Source organism: Orbicella franksi, chromosome 7, assembly GCF_964199315.1.
Source record: "Orbicella franksi chromosome 7, jaOrbFran1.1, whole genome shotgun sequence".
Lineage (NCBI taxonomy): Eukaryota > Metazoa > Cnidaria > Anthozoa > Scleractinia > Merulinidae > Orbicella > Orbicella franksi.
Genome location: NC_138151.1, coordinates 18,337,766 through 18,351,324, shown reverse-complemented (window position 1 = coordinate 18,351,324; position 13,559 = coordinate 18,337,766). Strand labels below are relative to the sequence as shown.

The 13,559-nt window shown below is 42.1% G+C and overlaps 1 protein-coding gene across 3 annotated transcripts in view; it reads right to left on the bottom strand.

Moving 5' to 3' along the window:
* LOC145491920 (cysteine-rich motor neuron 1 protein-like) overlaps positions 1-13,559 on the bottom strand; it is a 77,888-nt gene that overhangs the window by 41,330 nt on the left and 22,999 nt on the right. For all 3 annotated transcript variants that reach the window (XM_081471218.1, XM_081471221.1, XM_081471219.1), the window contains exons 4-6: positions 11,596-11,665; positions 6,981-7,186; positions 6,202-6,261 (exon numbers count right to left, since the gene is read on the bottom strand). In XM_081471218.1, the coding sequence (XP_081327344.1) occupies positions 6,202-6,261; positions 6,981-7,186; positions 11,596-11,665 (336 nt within the window). The remainder of the gene's footprint in view (positions 1-6,201; positions 6,262-6,980; positions 7,187-11,595; positions 11,666-13,559) is intronic.

Sequence of the window (13,559 nt, the reverse complement as noted above, 5' to 3'; positions counted from 1 at the left end):
CCAGGAATCTACAGGATTCCCTTCATTCGAACTTCTTTAGGGGAGAGCTGTAAGAGGTCTCATGTACATTCTCAAAGAGCCGTGGACAAAAGAAGTAGAGGCTCCGGAGGTGAAGAATAGCTACCAGTATGTCTTTGAGTTACGAGAAAAGCTGGAGGACACCTTGAAAATTGCCCATGAAGAATTGCAGAAAGCCCAGCAGAAAGGAAAACACTACTATGACCGCAAGACCGAAGTGGGAAAGTTTCACCCAGGAGATAAGGTCCTTGTGTTGCTGCCGACTGATCATAACAAGTTGCTGATGCAGTGGAAAGGTCCCTATGAAGTTAGTGCTGTAGTAGGTATCAACGATTACAAGGTGAGAGTGAAAGACAAGCTGAAGGTCTACCATGCTAACCTTTTAAAGGTGTACATCGAGCAAGAAGAGAAACTTGGAGAGGCTGCAGCTACAGTGTCTAGCAGTGGTGAGCTGAGTGAACTAGAATTGGATCCAGATGATGATGATACTGGCTTCCTAGAGATTGGTGGATATGTGGCAAAGGAATCCACTGCAGATGAAAAGACTGGCCCTGGCCTTAACGAAACTGAGCGAGCAGAATTTCTAGACTTGGCGCAAGAGTTTTCAAGCCTATTCACCGAGGCTCCTGGAACCACGAACCTTGTGCAGCATCACATCAACCTCACATCCAATGAGCCCGTCAGGTCTAAGCCGTACCCTGTCCCGTATAGTACGAGGGAATCTCTGAAGAACGATATACATGACATGATGAAGATGGGAGTTATCAGAGAGTCTAATTCTCCCTACGCCTCCCTGGTGGTGGTTGTAAAGAAAAAAGATGGTAGCAACAGAGTGTATGTGGACTACCGAAAGCTCAACAAGCTAACCGTCTTCGATCCCGAACCCATGCCAGCAGCTGTTGACTTGCTTTAGAAGGTCAATGGAGACAAGTTCTTTTCGAAGATCGATCTTAGCAAAGGATACTGGCAAGTTACAATACCGGAAATAGATATTCCTAAGACGGCCTTTGTTACCCCAGATGGTTCCTGAGTTTCTGAAGATCCCTTTCGGCATGGTGAATTCTGCGGCTACGCTGAAGCGTGGAATGAAGAAATTGCTCAAAGGCATGAAGAATGTCGAGTTTTCCTGGGATGATATCCTGGTCCACACCTGTACATGGGAGGAGCACTTAAGATCCTCCGAGAGCTGTTTAGGTGCTTAGCTCAAGCCAGCATGACGATTAGACTGAGCAAGTGTATCTTTGGTGTTGACAGCATTGATTTCCTCAGCCATCAATTGCAGCAGGGTTTAATTGGTCTCCATGAGGATAATGTCGTCAAAATCAGAAAAGCTCTGAGACCAACAACCAAGAAGCAGGTTTGTTCCGTTATGGGACTGGCAGGATATTACCAAGATTTCATCCCAAACTTCGCCGCTGTTGCAGCTTCCCTTTCTGACCTTACACGAAAGGGTCAACCAAGTTAAGTGGAGTGGGGTGACGCCCAGGAGAAAGCCTATCAAACCATCAAGATCCTTCTCACTAGTGATCCAATCTTGTGATTACCGGATCCTGAAAAGACCTTTGTTCTCAAAACGGACGCTTCAGACTATGGGATCGGTGCAGTTCTGATGCAAGACCATGGGGGCAAATTGTTTCCTATCTGTTACGCAAGTAAGAAGTTGAGTGACGCAGAGCTTAATTATTCTACGATAGAGAAAGAGTGCCTGGCAGTCACGTGGGGTATCAAGAGATTCCATATGCATCTGTATGGTGTGCGCTTTGTACTACAGACCGATCACGAGCCTCTTAAGTATATGAACAGTGCAAAGTTCACTAACAACCAGTTGATGCGGTGGGCTATGTTCTTACAGAGTTACAATATGAAAGTAGAAGCTATTAAGGGATCAGACAACGTGGGAGCTGATTACCTAAGTCGTGTGCTGGAGTAAGCTTATTGCTGGAAGAAGTGTATACTGCCTATCCACATAGACGATTTTTCGTTGTTATGCAGAAATTTTGTAAATTTCTTCTCAAAGAGGGGATTATGTTACGAAAAATTGTCTAAGTCAATTTCTAGAACAATCTAGAACTGCAAGTCATTCAGCCGTGACCAATTTGTATAAGAACATTCCAGAACATTCTAATCCTTATGTAATTACTCAGATTAGAAACTGTGTCAAACTACTTAATTTAGCTTGTAATAGAAGTTTCTAGAACTTTAAGCCTCATGTATATTAGAGCGAGCGTTTCTTCTGTGAGGGAAATTGATTCAAATTTGAACAAGCTTAGTGCTGTAAATTCACGAAGTTATCTTACAGAAATAAATTAGTTTGTTGCTGTTACCGGCGATCCTGAGTTCTGTCTGGAAACAACCCTGCTCTACAACGATACTCGTAACACTGGCTCTCCTGTGTAGACTTGCATAGCATGACACCAATATGTTGTAGCATGGCACTATATTCTTAGTTCAAAAAAAAAAAAACAATGCATATTGCATAATCAAACACTTCAATTTGCAAGGACTGCAAATTCAAGGGCTTGTTTAAGGTGATGTTACCCAAAGCTGATTTTTATCACCGATTTTTAATGCAACATTGTTGCATTAATAATCAGTATCGCGCAACATGGCCCTCAGCTAGGGCATCTATTAATGCTACGTTTCCTTGCGACAACATGTTGCAGGTGTTTCAGAATTAAACCCTCAGCAAAACAAGACAAAGGCAAGACTCCCCAAGCTTGAAGTAAAGAAATTTAACAGGACGATTTTGGGATGCTCTTGAAAGCACCATTGACCAAAATGAAAGCCTCACAGCTGTCAAGAAATTCACTTTCTTGCAAAGTTTAGTAATTGAACGAGCCAGATCAACCATTGTGGGATTCTCTTTGACATCAGCAAATTATATGGCTGGAGTTATGTTTTGAAGAAAAAGTATGGAAAGGAAATTGCCATACAGTGAGCCCCTATGAATGATTAGCTAAATTTAGCACCAGTGTTTAACAACAAGGATACAGCATATTTGAGGAAATTATATGTTGCGGGTCTCATTTTAAATCAGAGGTCTTAAGGCTCTCAGAGTGAACAAAAACACCTTTGCAGCTGTGGTGGTTCCCGCTGTTTTACAAAAATTGCCTGAAACATATCGCCTGTAAATCAGGAGGGGTGCCAAGTTTCTCAACTGCTCAATGGAGGAGTTGCTAAATGCGTTTTTAAGGTTGGAAGTGAGGGAACAGTTGGAACTGGGGGAAGACCATTACTACAGCCCCAGGTGGAAATATGCAAAACAGGAAGGACAGCAACACATTTCACACAAAGCAGGAAATAGAGAACTGCACATCTTTTCTTAGAAGACATACATCTGAGAATTGTAAGAAAGTGGGAGCCGTTATGTGCATGTAAGAAAATTGTAGTTAAGTTTGCCACCGCTAGTCCCAGTAGTTTTCACATGGGTGTGGGAGATCATGTAGCCCCACAGACTGACCATGCAGTCACCTCTGGGGAGGATCAGCCACAAAGGGTTAGAGTTTTGTTTGATGCTGGCAACCATCATTCATTTGTCACAGCAAGAGTTGCTTTGCTTGCGTGGCTTTCTGTTGCCAGGCAATACTAGCTTGCAATAAGTACATTTGGGCAATGTTCAAGGAATATGAAGCTAAGGGATGTCGTCCAAGTCAAAGTGGGTCTCACAGTGGGGGGACACGTTCATTAATATGGAGGCATATGTAGTTCCAGAAATAGCTAGTATACCAAATACTCACATGGAATTAGCTAAATCTGATTTCCCCAAATTGAAAGGGCTATGATTCTCTGATGTGAATAAGGGAAGCGATGAGATGGTTATAGAAGTACTAATCGGGGCAGACTTATTGTAGCATTTTCAAAAAGGTGTACAATCAGGGGCAAGTTTCACGAACCTGTTGCTGTGGAAAGAGAGTTGGGGTGCAGGACCCCTGAAAGGCCATGACACATGCAGTGATGTACACTTTGTCCACATAAATTTCATTGCAAGCTTTCTTGACGAGCAAGAAAATGTAGAAGATGTTCAAACAATTATGGGATCTGGAGACACCAGAAATTAGAGAGATTACTGACCAGGTTCTTGAGTCATTTGAAAATAGCATCTCATTCAATGGGACCAGATACTCTGTCTGCTTGCCTTGGAAGGAGCATTTTCCCGAACTTCCCAGTAATTATGGAACCAGTTTGTGTCGTCGTAAAACTCAGATGTGAAGACTAGGGAAGGATCCTGAGATTCTCAAAGAGTATGCGGACATCATAGAAGAGCAGCTATGAGGTGGGGTGATAGAAAAGATAGCAGAGTTGGAAAAGGCCCCCAGGATTCATTACTTGCGTCACCAAGCAGTTTTTTGCAAGGATTCCACTACTACCAAGGCAAGAGTGGTATATGATGCTTCTTTGAAAGACAGTAAGAGTGTCGCATGTTGGAATGATTGTTTGCACATTGAACCCTCTCTGACCCTCTTGCTTTATAACATTTTGCCTCAATTCAGGGAAAATAGAGTGGTCCTGATAGGGGATACTGAAAAGGCCATTTTAAATGTGGAAGTTGACCCACAGGATGGAGATTGCCTGCACTTCTTGTGGGTGGAGAAACCCCTTGATTTGTCTCAAGTTGTTGCTTACAGGTTTTGCAGAGTTGTATTTGGACTGAATGTATCCCCTTTTTTACTGAATGCCACGTCATAATGTCAAACAGTATGAAATATCTGACCCAAGGTTTGTAGCAAAGTTGTTGAATTCCTTCTGAGTTGATAATTCTGTCAGTGACATCATGGGCAGGCATAGAGTTATACCAGTAGACTCAGCAGGAGTCTATGACTCCATGGGACTAATCAGTCCAGCAACAGTGAGTGGCACAGTGATATTCCAAGAGACCTGTATCAAAAGTGCAGTTGGGACAAGAGCTAGGGGAGGGGTAAAGAAGGGTGTGGAAGATTGGATTAAAAGCCTAATTGACTGTTAGAGGATTGATATATTGCACAAATGTTAACTTCAAAGAAGAGAGTGGTGCCCTTGAAAGAGCTGTCAATACCATTGAGCGTATGGCAGCACTAACACTAGTGAAGCTTATGTTCAATGTTAAAGGTGCATTTGCCTCTCAACAGAGTGAGAGGCAAAGGTGTAATGCACTTTCTGTTAAATTAACCCACTTGACAGGCAAAACTTGTTAACATAGATGCTTTCTGTGGTCAATGCAGTGTCCACAAGAGTGAGGTTTGACTGTTTCATAATTGCAGCAAGAAAAGTAATTTTACTTACACATGGCAAATGGGTAAGCTTGAAGATGAATTGGTATGTCCCTGTTGTTTACTGTCAAGTTTATAGAACTGTGATAAAATATGTCTGGAATGTTTATTGTGTCGTAACGAATTACAAGCCACAGAACACCACAGAAACCACAGGGAGATGGGGATTTACTGGTTTTTAGTTTTCGCTTCGTCCCAAGATGCAACCTTGTCTTAAGATATTACTGAAAGTCTAAATAACTGCTATTCCTTAATATGGAGAGCCACATCCAGTATACGGTACAAGCCAATGCAACAGCTACTCAAGCGACACGATGGTCAATTTGGCATGCATTAGCTTCTGGTAACATAAACCTTGCTTTCAACTTTGGTGGAACTATACTAGCTGTCACTTGATTTACTTTGGCAAACCATCTGGTTTGGTGACCGAACGACACTGAAAAGATTTCTGATAATATAAATTCAAATGTTTGTTAATGTTGGAATGATGTGGTTAACAGTAAACACCCCAATTTTCGCTATTCCTTCCCAAATAAATTTGACCTCAATTGACATATTACAGAAATTTATAGCAAGATTTGCATTTTCAATAATATTCTTCATTGCGTCTTGCCTCATCCACATCAATCATTCACCAATCTATCATGCTGGTGCATTGTATTAGCTTGTGAAAATAGTTTTTTTGTGTGTTAAAAATCACCCAAACCCTCTTCCCTAGAGTTTAAATAAGATGAGACAGTAATTATCTAACTTCCTGTCTAACAAAGACAGAGGATGTATTTTAAAACACAACATATTTGTTTCATGACCAATGGGTTTATCCCTTTTCTGTGGTTTCTGTGGTGTCTGAAGATCTCACTTGTGATTGGTTATAACACAGTGAACATTCCAGACATATTTTAGTTGGCCACAGGTTTAAGTTTTACTGTAAGATCACCTTCTAATTGTGAAGTTGGTGACACTGATCCAGTCAAAGAAGCACTCCCTCCTTCAATATCTAAAAAAGCAAGATCCTGACAATTAGACATAAGGTGTTAATTTTGAAGAAGATCATTTTGTAATAATGCCATTCCTTTGATTAGTATTTGCAGTGTTTATATGACAATCTTCAAGTCTCTATACATGCACTCAGTCAAACTCCCCAAAGGTTTACTGTTAATATGCATTCTTGTGTGTATAAACAAATCTTTCAGGAAGGTTTTAATTTACCTCTCATAGATAGGATATGCAAAATTGAAAAAACACATATTCAAATTATTTCAGACTGGTCTCTTCACATGGGGCATGCCCCAAGACCCCCTAGAATGAGGAGCTAAACAACCCCTAGCTTGTTGACACAGTTGACTACACTACTCAAACCAGCTGCCAACGTGAAATTTTGTTGAAACCCCTAATACTACTGTTACACAAACACCTAATGGGAACCAGTCCTGGCTTACAAATTTGGCATTAAAACTACAATTTTTCTTATGCAATATCAAACATTTCAGACAGTTATGCATGCAAGGTCTCATGAGCTTTAAGTCAAGTGAGGTCTAAGTTTTCTAAAGGTGCTAGTTTTTGATGTCTAACTACCATTCTATTACAGTCTTATAGTATTGTAGTTTTTAGTTTTTGAGGCTTTCTAATGTGGGACAACTTGTAATAATATATAGCAACACTACATAATCTTAATACAGATTTAAATTTGTAGTTTCATCACTTGTGTCAACATACTTGTTGGATGTTCAGGTGTGCACACAGCTACTTCTGGAATATTGGCCTCTGGGATTCCTGGAATCTGAACTTTGCACCAATAGCCTTTAGGACAGTCTGACTGAAGTGTTCTGCCCAAAGAATCCACAGCAACTGAGCAACTTCTTGACTTTGGCTGTTGGCATGGAGCTGTAGTACGACATTTCCATTCTCCATGAAAACATGTGCTATCAAATAAAACAGGCAAAATCATTTGGGGATCTAAGCGTTTTTCTGCTTCATTTTGAACAATATTAAGCAATTATAGGTTATAAGATGGTAAGACACAAGCAATGCCAAACCTTGGGGTAAGTTGCTACACAGACTTAATTGAAACATAAGGAGTGACCCAGTTTATTGGCAAATAACAAATGAAATTCTTTCTCCAAGGGAGGGAGGGTGGGAAATTTTAAGACTAAATTGTTACAAACTGTGTACTCTTGAGCAAGCTGCCAGGGTAATGCCCTGTGACAGCATATTGAGATTTATATGGCAAGACAGTGTCTCAAAGTTCAACCAATAGGTACAGCTGTACTATGAACTAAATAGACGCAACGTGGTGAGCTTGTTAGCAATGAATGGGGCTAATAAATGTATGGGCCAATCGAGGTGATATTTCACTAGAGTACACGGTGAGATAGAGACTAAAATACAGACATGAATAGTGTTTGTGCTCACTGCTGGAAAAAGGGAACGTTCATTCATGAACTGAGCATATGCATTGAGTATTGTACTACTGTTTATCCTACTGGATTGTGTGACAAACAAAAACAGCTATTGTAGCCCTCAAGGGGTGTCATTTTCTATTAACTGCATTTTACCAACCAGTAAAAGTGTTATTAATGTCACTATTCCGCTATTCAAACTAAGTGTAGAATGTAACGCAACCAGGTAAAAGGTAACACAACAAAATACGCAAACAACATGGCATAATTGAGGGGGACACAGCCCTGTGGCAGATTTGATGCGACTTCATGATAGGTGCACAAACTAAAAGCCCCACTTATTCACCCACTAACGTGGGAATAGAACAAGAGTATTGGCAGAGCCTTTCTTATCTCCAGCACAGACTGGATCAGACAAGATAAAGGCCAGGATATGAGATGGCAAGATACAAGCAATGCCAAAGCTTGGGGAAAGTCGCTACGCAGACTTAACCACTACAGATCCATGCAAGGCTTGCATCCCCCCAAAGCAAGGCCACAACTAAAGAAAATTGACCGAGACACTAGCCATTTTTGGAGCGACAGAAAGTAACACGGATTCTGGAGTGCGTATATAAATCTGGTAACAATCTGACTACCAGCAACCTAACACCTCAATTAACCAGTCTGGTAGGCCTGCAAATATGGCAGTGCATGCCACCTATATGAAAACTGTGACCCTTAAGGCTCTTGGCTTCTTGCAGAATCCTGAGGTAAGTGTGTGACAGAGAACTGGGTGTGGCAACAACTCAACTGGAAATGTAACAATGGCCCCGAACATGGTTTGGCTAGGAGAAAACATTGTTGCATTGGTGAGACAGGGCACAACAAAGAAGGACGACAGGCAATGATGAGGGATTGGCCCTGCCCTAGAACTATCTGTTTTTGAAGACTTGAGGGCAACAAGCAAGCCCTGTGGGCAGGCCAGACAGGGACAAAAAGTAACACATTCCTTGGTAAGACTAAACTTAGAACTGAAACTGTGTACCCCTGAATGGGTAAACTTGCTGCACCTACGAAAGACAGCCCATATCATGGAGAAATCCCTTGGCCCCAGCCAACTAAGAAAGAGGGAGCGAATAGCTAATAGTGCACCCGGAGTGACTGGTTGTCTCCATATACGAGGAGACCTTTGATAACAGAGAATTCCCCTTAAAATTTTTTTTAGGAGGAGCTGTGCCCTCAAGGGGTCTTTGTAGCCAGAAATAATGCAGAGATTGCACACAGCTGCTAAATAAGTCTTAATTGTACCATGGCAAACTGTCCAGGCCAAATAGGAAGCAAAAGAGACAAGAGCTCTCTCTGAAGCTGGGAGAATGTCACCTGTCGGTGTTGTTAGTCTGTTCTTGAGACAAAACTGAATGAAACACTTCTCCCCACAGGTGTACGTGCGGTTCATGTTTCACGCCAAGGCCCAGTTGGCATACTTAACAATTTCATCTTTCAGAGGGTCATGAAGGAAGGCAGGATGGTGCAGGGGGTCTGGCCAGCACCAGGAGTGAGTTCCCTGAATCACTGAACCTGAAAACAGGACAGGGCATCAGCTATCTCGTTGTTCGCCCAGGGAACGTGATGAGCCCTAACCATGAAATCATGCCTCATAGAAATAAGTACCAAGAAACAAACCAGATCCATGACCCTAGGGGCTTTGGAATGACCCAAGTTAATAACACCAACAACACTCTGATTATCACACCAGAGTTGAAGGCGTTTGCCAGAAAAGTGCGGGTACAACAGTGCACAGGCAACAATAATATGGAAGAGTTCTTGCTATTCAATACTTGCCCTTTTTGTCCTGTTAATGAGTAAATGAGAGAGCCACCTGCCCTGGAACCATTTACCATTGAAAAAGCTTCCAGACCCAATTGTACTAGCTGCATCGGCATATAGCTGCAGGTCAGGGGAAGAGGTAACAAAGGAATCAAGGAAGAAAGATTGCCCATTCCATTCAGCAAGAAATTCTTTCCACATTTGGATATCCCTGGAAAATTCCTTGTTCAAGTCTGTTTTGGCCATAAAACTCCCAGGATCCAGAGACCGCAGTATGGTGATCACGTCATCGACACAAGCATACTGCAATGAATAATGGTCCTTTGGGATGTGGCCGTTTATACTATCCCCTTCAGGGTAAAATGATACATAGTACATCATTCAACAGAGTGCTTTTTTGGGACTACGTGTATGGGATGACACTGCAAGTTAGGTAGGGGCAAGGAGGGAAAGGGACCTGCAATTCTCTCCAACTAAACTTCCTTATTTAAGTTCCCAGAAATGACGTCAAGATGTTGAGAGGCTGATATCAAATTACACAACACCTGTGTTTTGTGGGGTCAAAGTTACCAATGTGAGTACCATACCAGAGGACATTGATTAAATTGTTAACAAAAGGGCTATTAGAGTGATTAAGTGATTCAAGTGCTAATTTATCTACATTAAGCAGGGTGGATACTGTAGGGTTGTAGTCCAGCTGGCACTGCTCCACATTATTTCTTGCTGTGATTGCTGCGGTTGGCTGGTCTGTTGATGCTTCCAGACTGTTTGGGACCAGAGCAGTTGAACTGGGCATGGTTACCTGAGCCACAGCAATGGCAACTGTGCAGAAAATGGCAGGAATGGGGTTGACAGCCAGATTGTTTGTTGTAGTCAAAGCAGACAAGGGCTTGGTGGTGAGGTTTTCTGCTTGGGTCCTGGTTGGGATGATCTCCACCTGATGGTACAGGCTAGAGCACACAGAACAAGGTGGCTTAGCTAGGCCAGAGAAGGTGATTGTCCAGAGTTCACGATTGATTTTTTCCCAGGCTTTTGAAAGGTCGTAGGCAACGTGGTGTCTCAACTGTTCGTCGTAGGTAACCCAGGCTAGGCCCTTAAACTTATTGACTGCTTTGCTGATAGTTTGTTGGTATTGGATTAATTCTAAGGCACACGTATGAGACTGTGACGATCATTAGCACATAGACAGTACAAGCGTGTGTCAATCACTGGCTTTCTCCTTTTAACCAGAGTTAGCGGGGACCGCTGGGAGCCTGGGGATGAGTCCTCATGGTGTGACTGCAGGGCAGGGGCCTGAGAGCGATACGCAAAGTTGGGCAGTAACAAATAAAAGTCAATATACTCACCACGGAGTATTTTGTCTTTAAGGCTTTTTTCCAGAGGATGATGCAGGCCCAGAGGAATTGCTGTGTTCAGAGTGCGAGGACTAGGAGCATGAAGATTGTCCAAGAAATGTGCTTGGGCCTCCTGATTGTTAAAGACCTGCAAAACTTCGTTAACCAAGGTCAACAGGGTCTCCTGGATGTCCGAAATCTGAGCGGGCAAAAACACTGTATCCTGGAAGACTTGTGGCTCAAAGTCCTCAAACAGTTCTCGGACAGCTGAGTCAATGTCTGACCGTCCTTCTTCGTCGGAACTGAGGTTCTCCGTATCAGTCTGTTCTGTTAGGACATTGGGCTGCAGACGCAGTCGTACGTTTGAAGCTGAAGGTTTGTTTTTGTGCACCTGTCCACAGTTTGGTACTACTGTTTATGCTACTGGATTGCATGATGAATGAAAACAGCCTAACCCTCAAGGGGTGTCATGTGCCATTAACTGCATTTTACCAACCGGTAAAAGCGTTGGTAAACTGATTCTTAATTGATGTACATGTAAGCTTATTAATTAAATAACAGCTGCGTACCTGTATGCAAACAAACAAATTTTACTTCTGTGTTTGTATGTTTTAGTCCATTTTTCTGCAGTCCTTGATATTCACCTCTGAAAATTATGCTAAAACAATTATTCACCTCAGGCTCAGTGAGCATTGGTGAATAGTCATCTTGACTTGGTCTCGGTGAATATTCACCAATTTTCACTGGGTCTGAGGCGAATAATTGTTAAATAGCACTATATCAACTTACCACTGTTCGCATGAGTTTTTTCGTGTTCTTTTCTCACCAAATGAGTATGTCTTTGTACCATCAAAACACTCTACAAATAAGAACATATGATATAATTATTTAAATGAATAAATTCATTTCAATCACACTGGTTTTGAAAACAGAGGCCTTCGACTTCTCCTCTTTTTGAAAACTATGATTGGCAATAACAGATTACTTAAAAAAAAAAATCAGTTGATTCAAATGAAATGACCGCATAATGTTCATCAAAAATGCATAGCACAACTTTTCACAAACCAGACCGGAAGGACCTTTAATTCATCAGCTGAGATTTTATAGATGTAAGGCCCAACAATTCTTTCAAAACAATCAATAAAGACATGCATTTGGGCTGAAATAATGTTGTCAAATCCCCAATGTAGAGAGAGGTTGCTGGTGGTTGTAGAGACAGAGCATGATGTGAGGAAATCTAAGACCCCAAAGGTCTGATGTAATAGATCAAGTAATAATTATCCTATTTGATCCTTGATCAAAATACAGTTATTTAACAATCAATGAAGACACGCATTTGTGCTGAAATATTGTTGTTTAATAAGAATCAAAGCCCAAAATAGCCCAAAATGCAATAGAACCTTTGTGAAAAAAAAAATTTAAAAAAAGGTGAAAAGAAGACATCTAATAAAGCTTGCATAAAAGATTAATGTCCCGAAATTGCATACAAAACTGTGCACTGTTCAGTTAAGTTGTGTTGAAAATAAACCTGCCACCATGACATTTGCAATCTGGGTCCTGGGTGCAGAACACCAGTGGGAGAGCCAGGTATGCACAGATTGGCAGTCAGCTTGTAGCTTTATGAGGTGCTCTAGAATGCCACAGTGGAAGGCAAACATTGCACAACCATGACAAAAGCTGTGAGGAGATTAGTGAGAAGGATTGAGGACACTGATTGAGATAAGGCATTTTAGGCAGTGACTTAAGGTGGAGAAGGTGATAGGATGGCAGCCAAACGTGGCTGAAAGGCACAACAAAGTGCTGCTGATGAAGCTGGGATTAGCGTAAAGAAGTTTAGGACGGCAGACGAGGGAAAGAGCATGGAACCTAGAATGCTGGAAAGCAGAACAAGGAGGACGCCCTCCTTGTCTTGTAGAGTTTTCTTCCAACGAATGCGAAGAAATGCTCTGGACACAGTGAACTCAACCCCTTGGTGAGTAACATGGTGGCCAAGGTCAAAGGAAGTGGTCGGGGTGACTGTCAAATTTGATTTGCAAAGGAAAGAAAAGAAAGCGGTGCACAATAACCCCCAAATTATGGAGTAAAAAGGAAGGTTGGTATCCAGATGACACTGTATTTTCAGGAGTATAGTGGGTGTGATAGGACATTTCTGGTGGGTTGCTGTTCCTAAGAGATGTTTTAAACAAACATCTGAGAGGAAAAACATCTGAGAGGAAAAGCCATGTGAGCAACGGGGGTGTGCCCAGTCAGCTCCTTGAATTGGGTTTCATGAAAGGTGCTGTCCAAAGGGTTCGTGAAAAGCCTATTGGTGTCAAAATGATAGATAATGATAGACAAGAGTTACGGGATGCTAATGTTGTGACCAGAACAGGGAAGGATGGGTCCCAAGAATGGGGCGAGGATGTATTCAATGTTGAAACAGCCACCAGTGCCAGTGTTGCCAGCATCAGTGGAGATGTGCCAGGGATCATTGTAGAGTGGCGGGAAATGGCACCATCTGCCAAGGTCTGACTTGCCGTCAGAAACAAAGCAGAGGCAAGAGTCCTGGTAAGTGTGAAGTGTGTTGAAAAGGTTGACAACTTGAAAATGGTGAACACAGGTTGTAATGAAGGACAATCCCCTAGCACTGATTGTAAGTCATGGCGTGAAATGCAAGGGAGAGAAATTACTGAGGAACAATGAAGGAGGAGCTCTTGATGGTGTTCTGGTGTGATGACATGGATATGGTGAGGGTGTCCAGGTGGATACCAAGG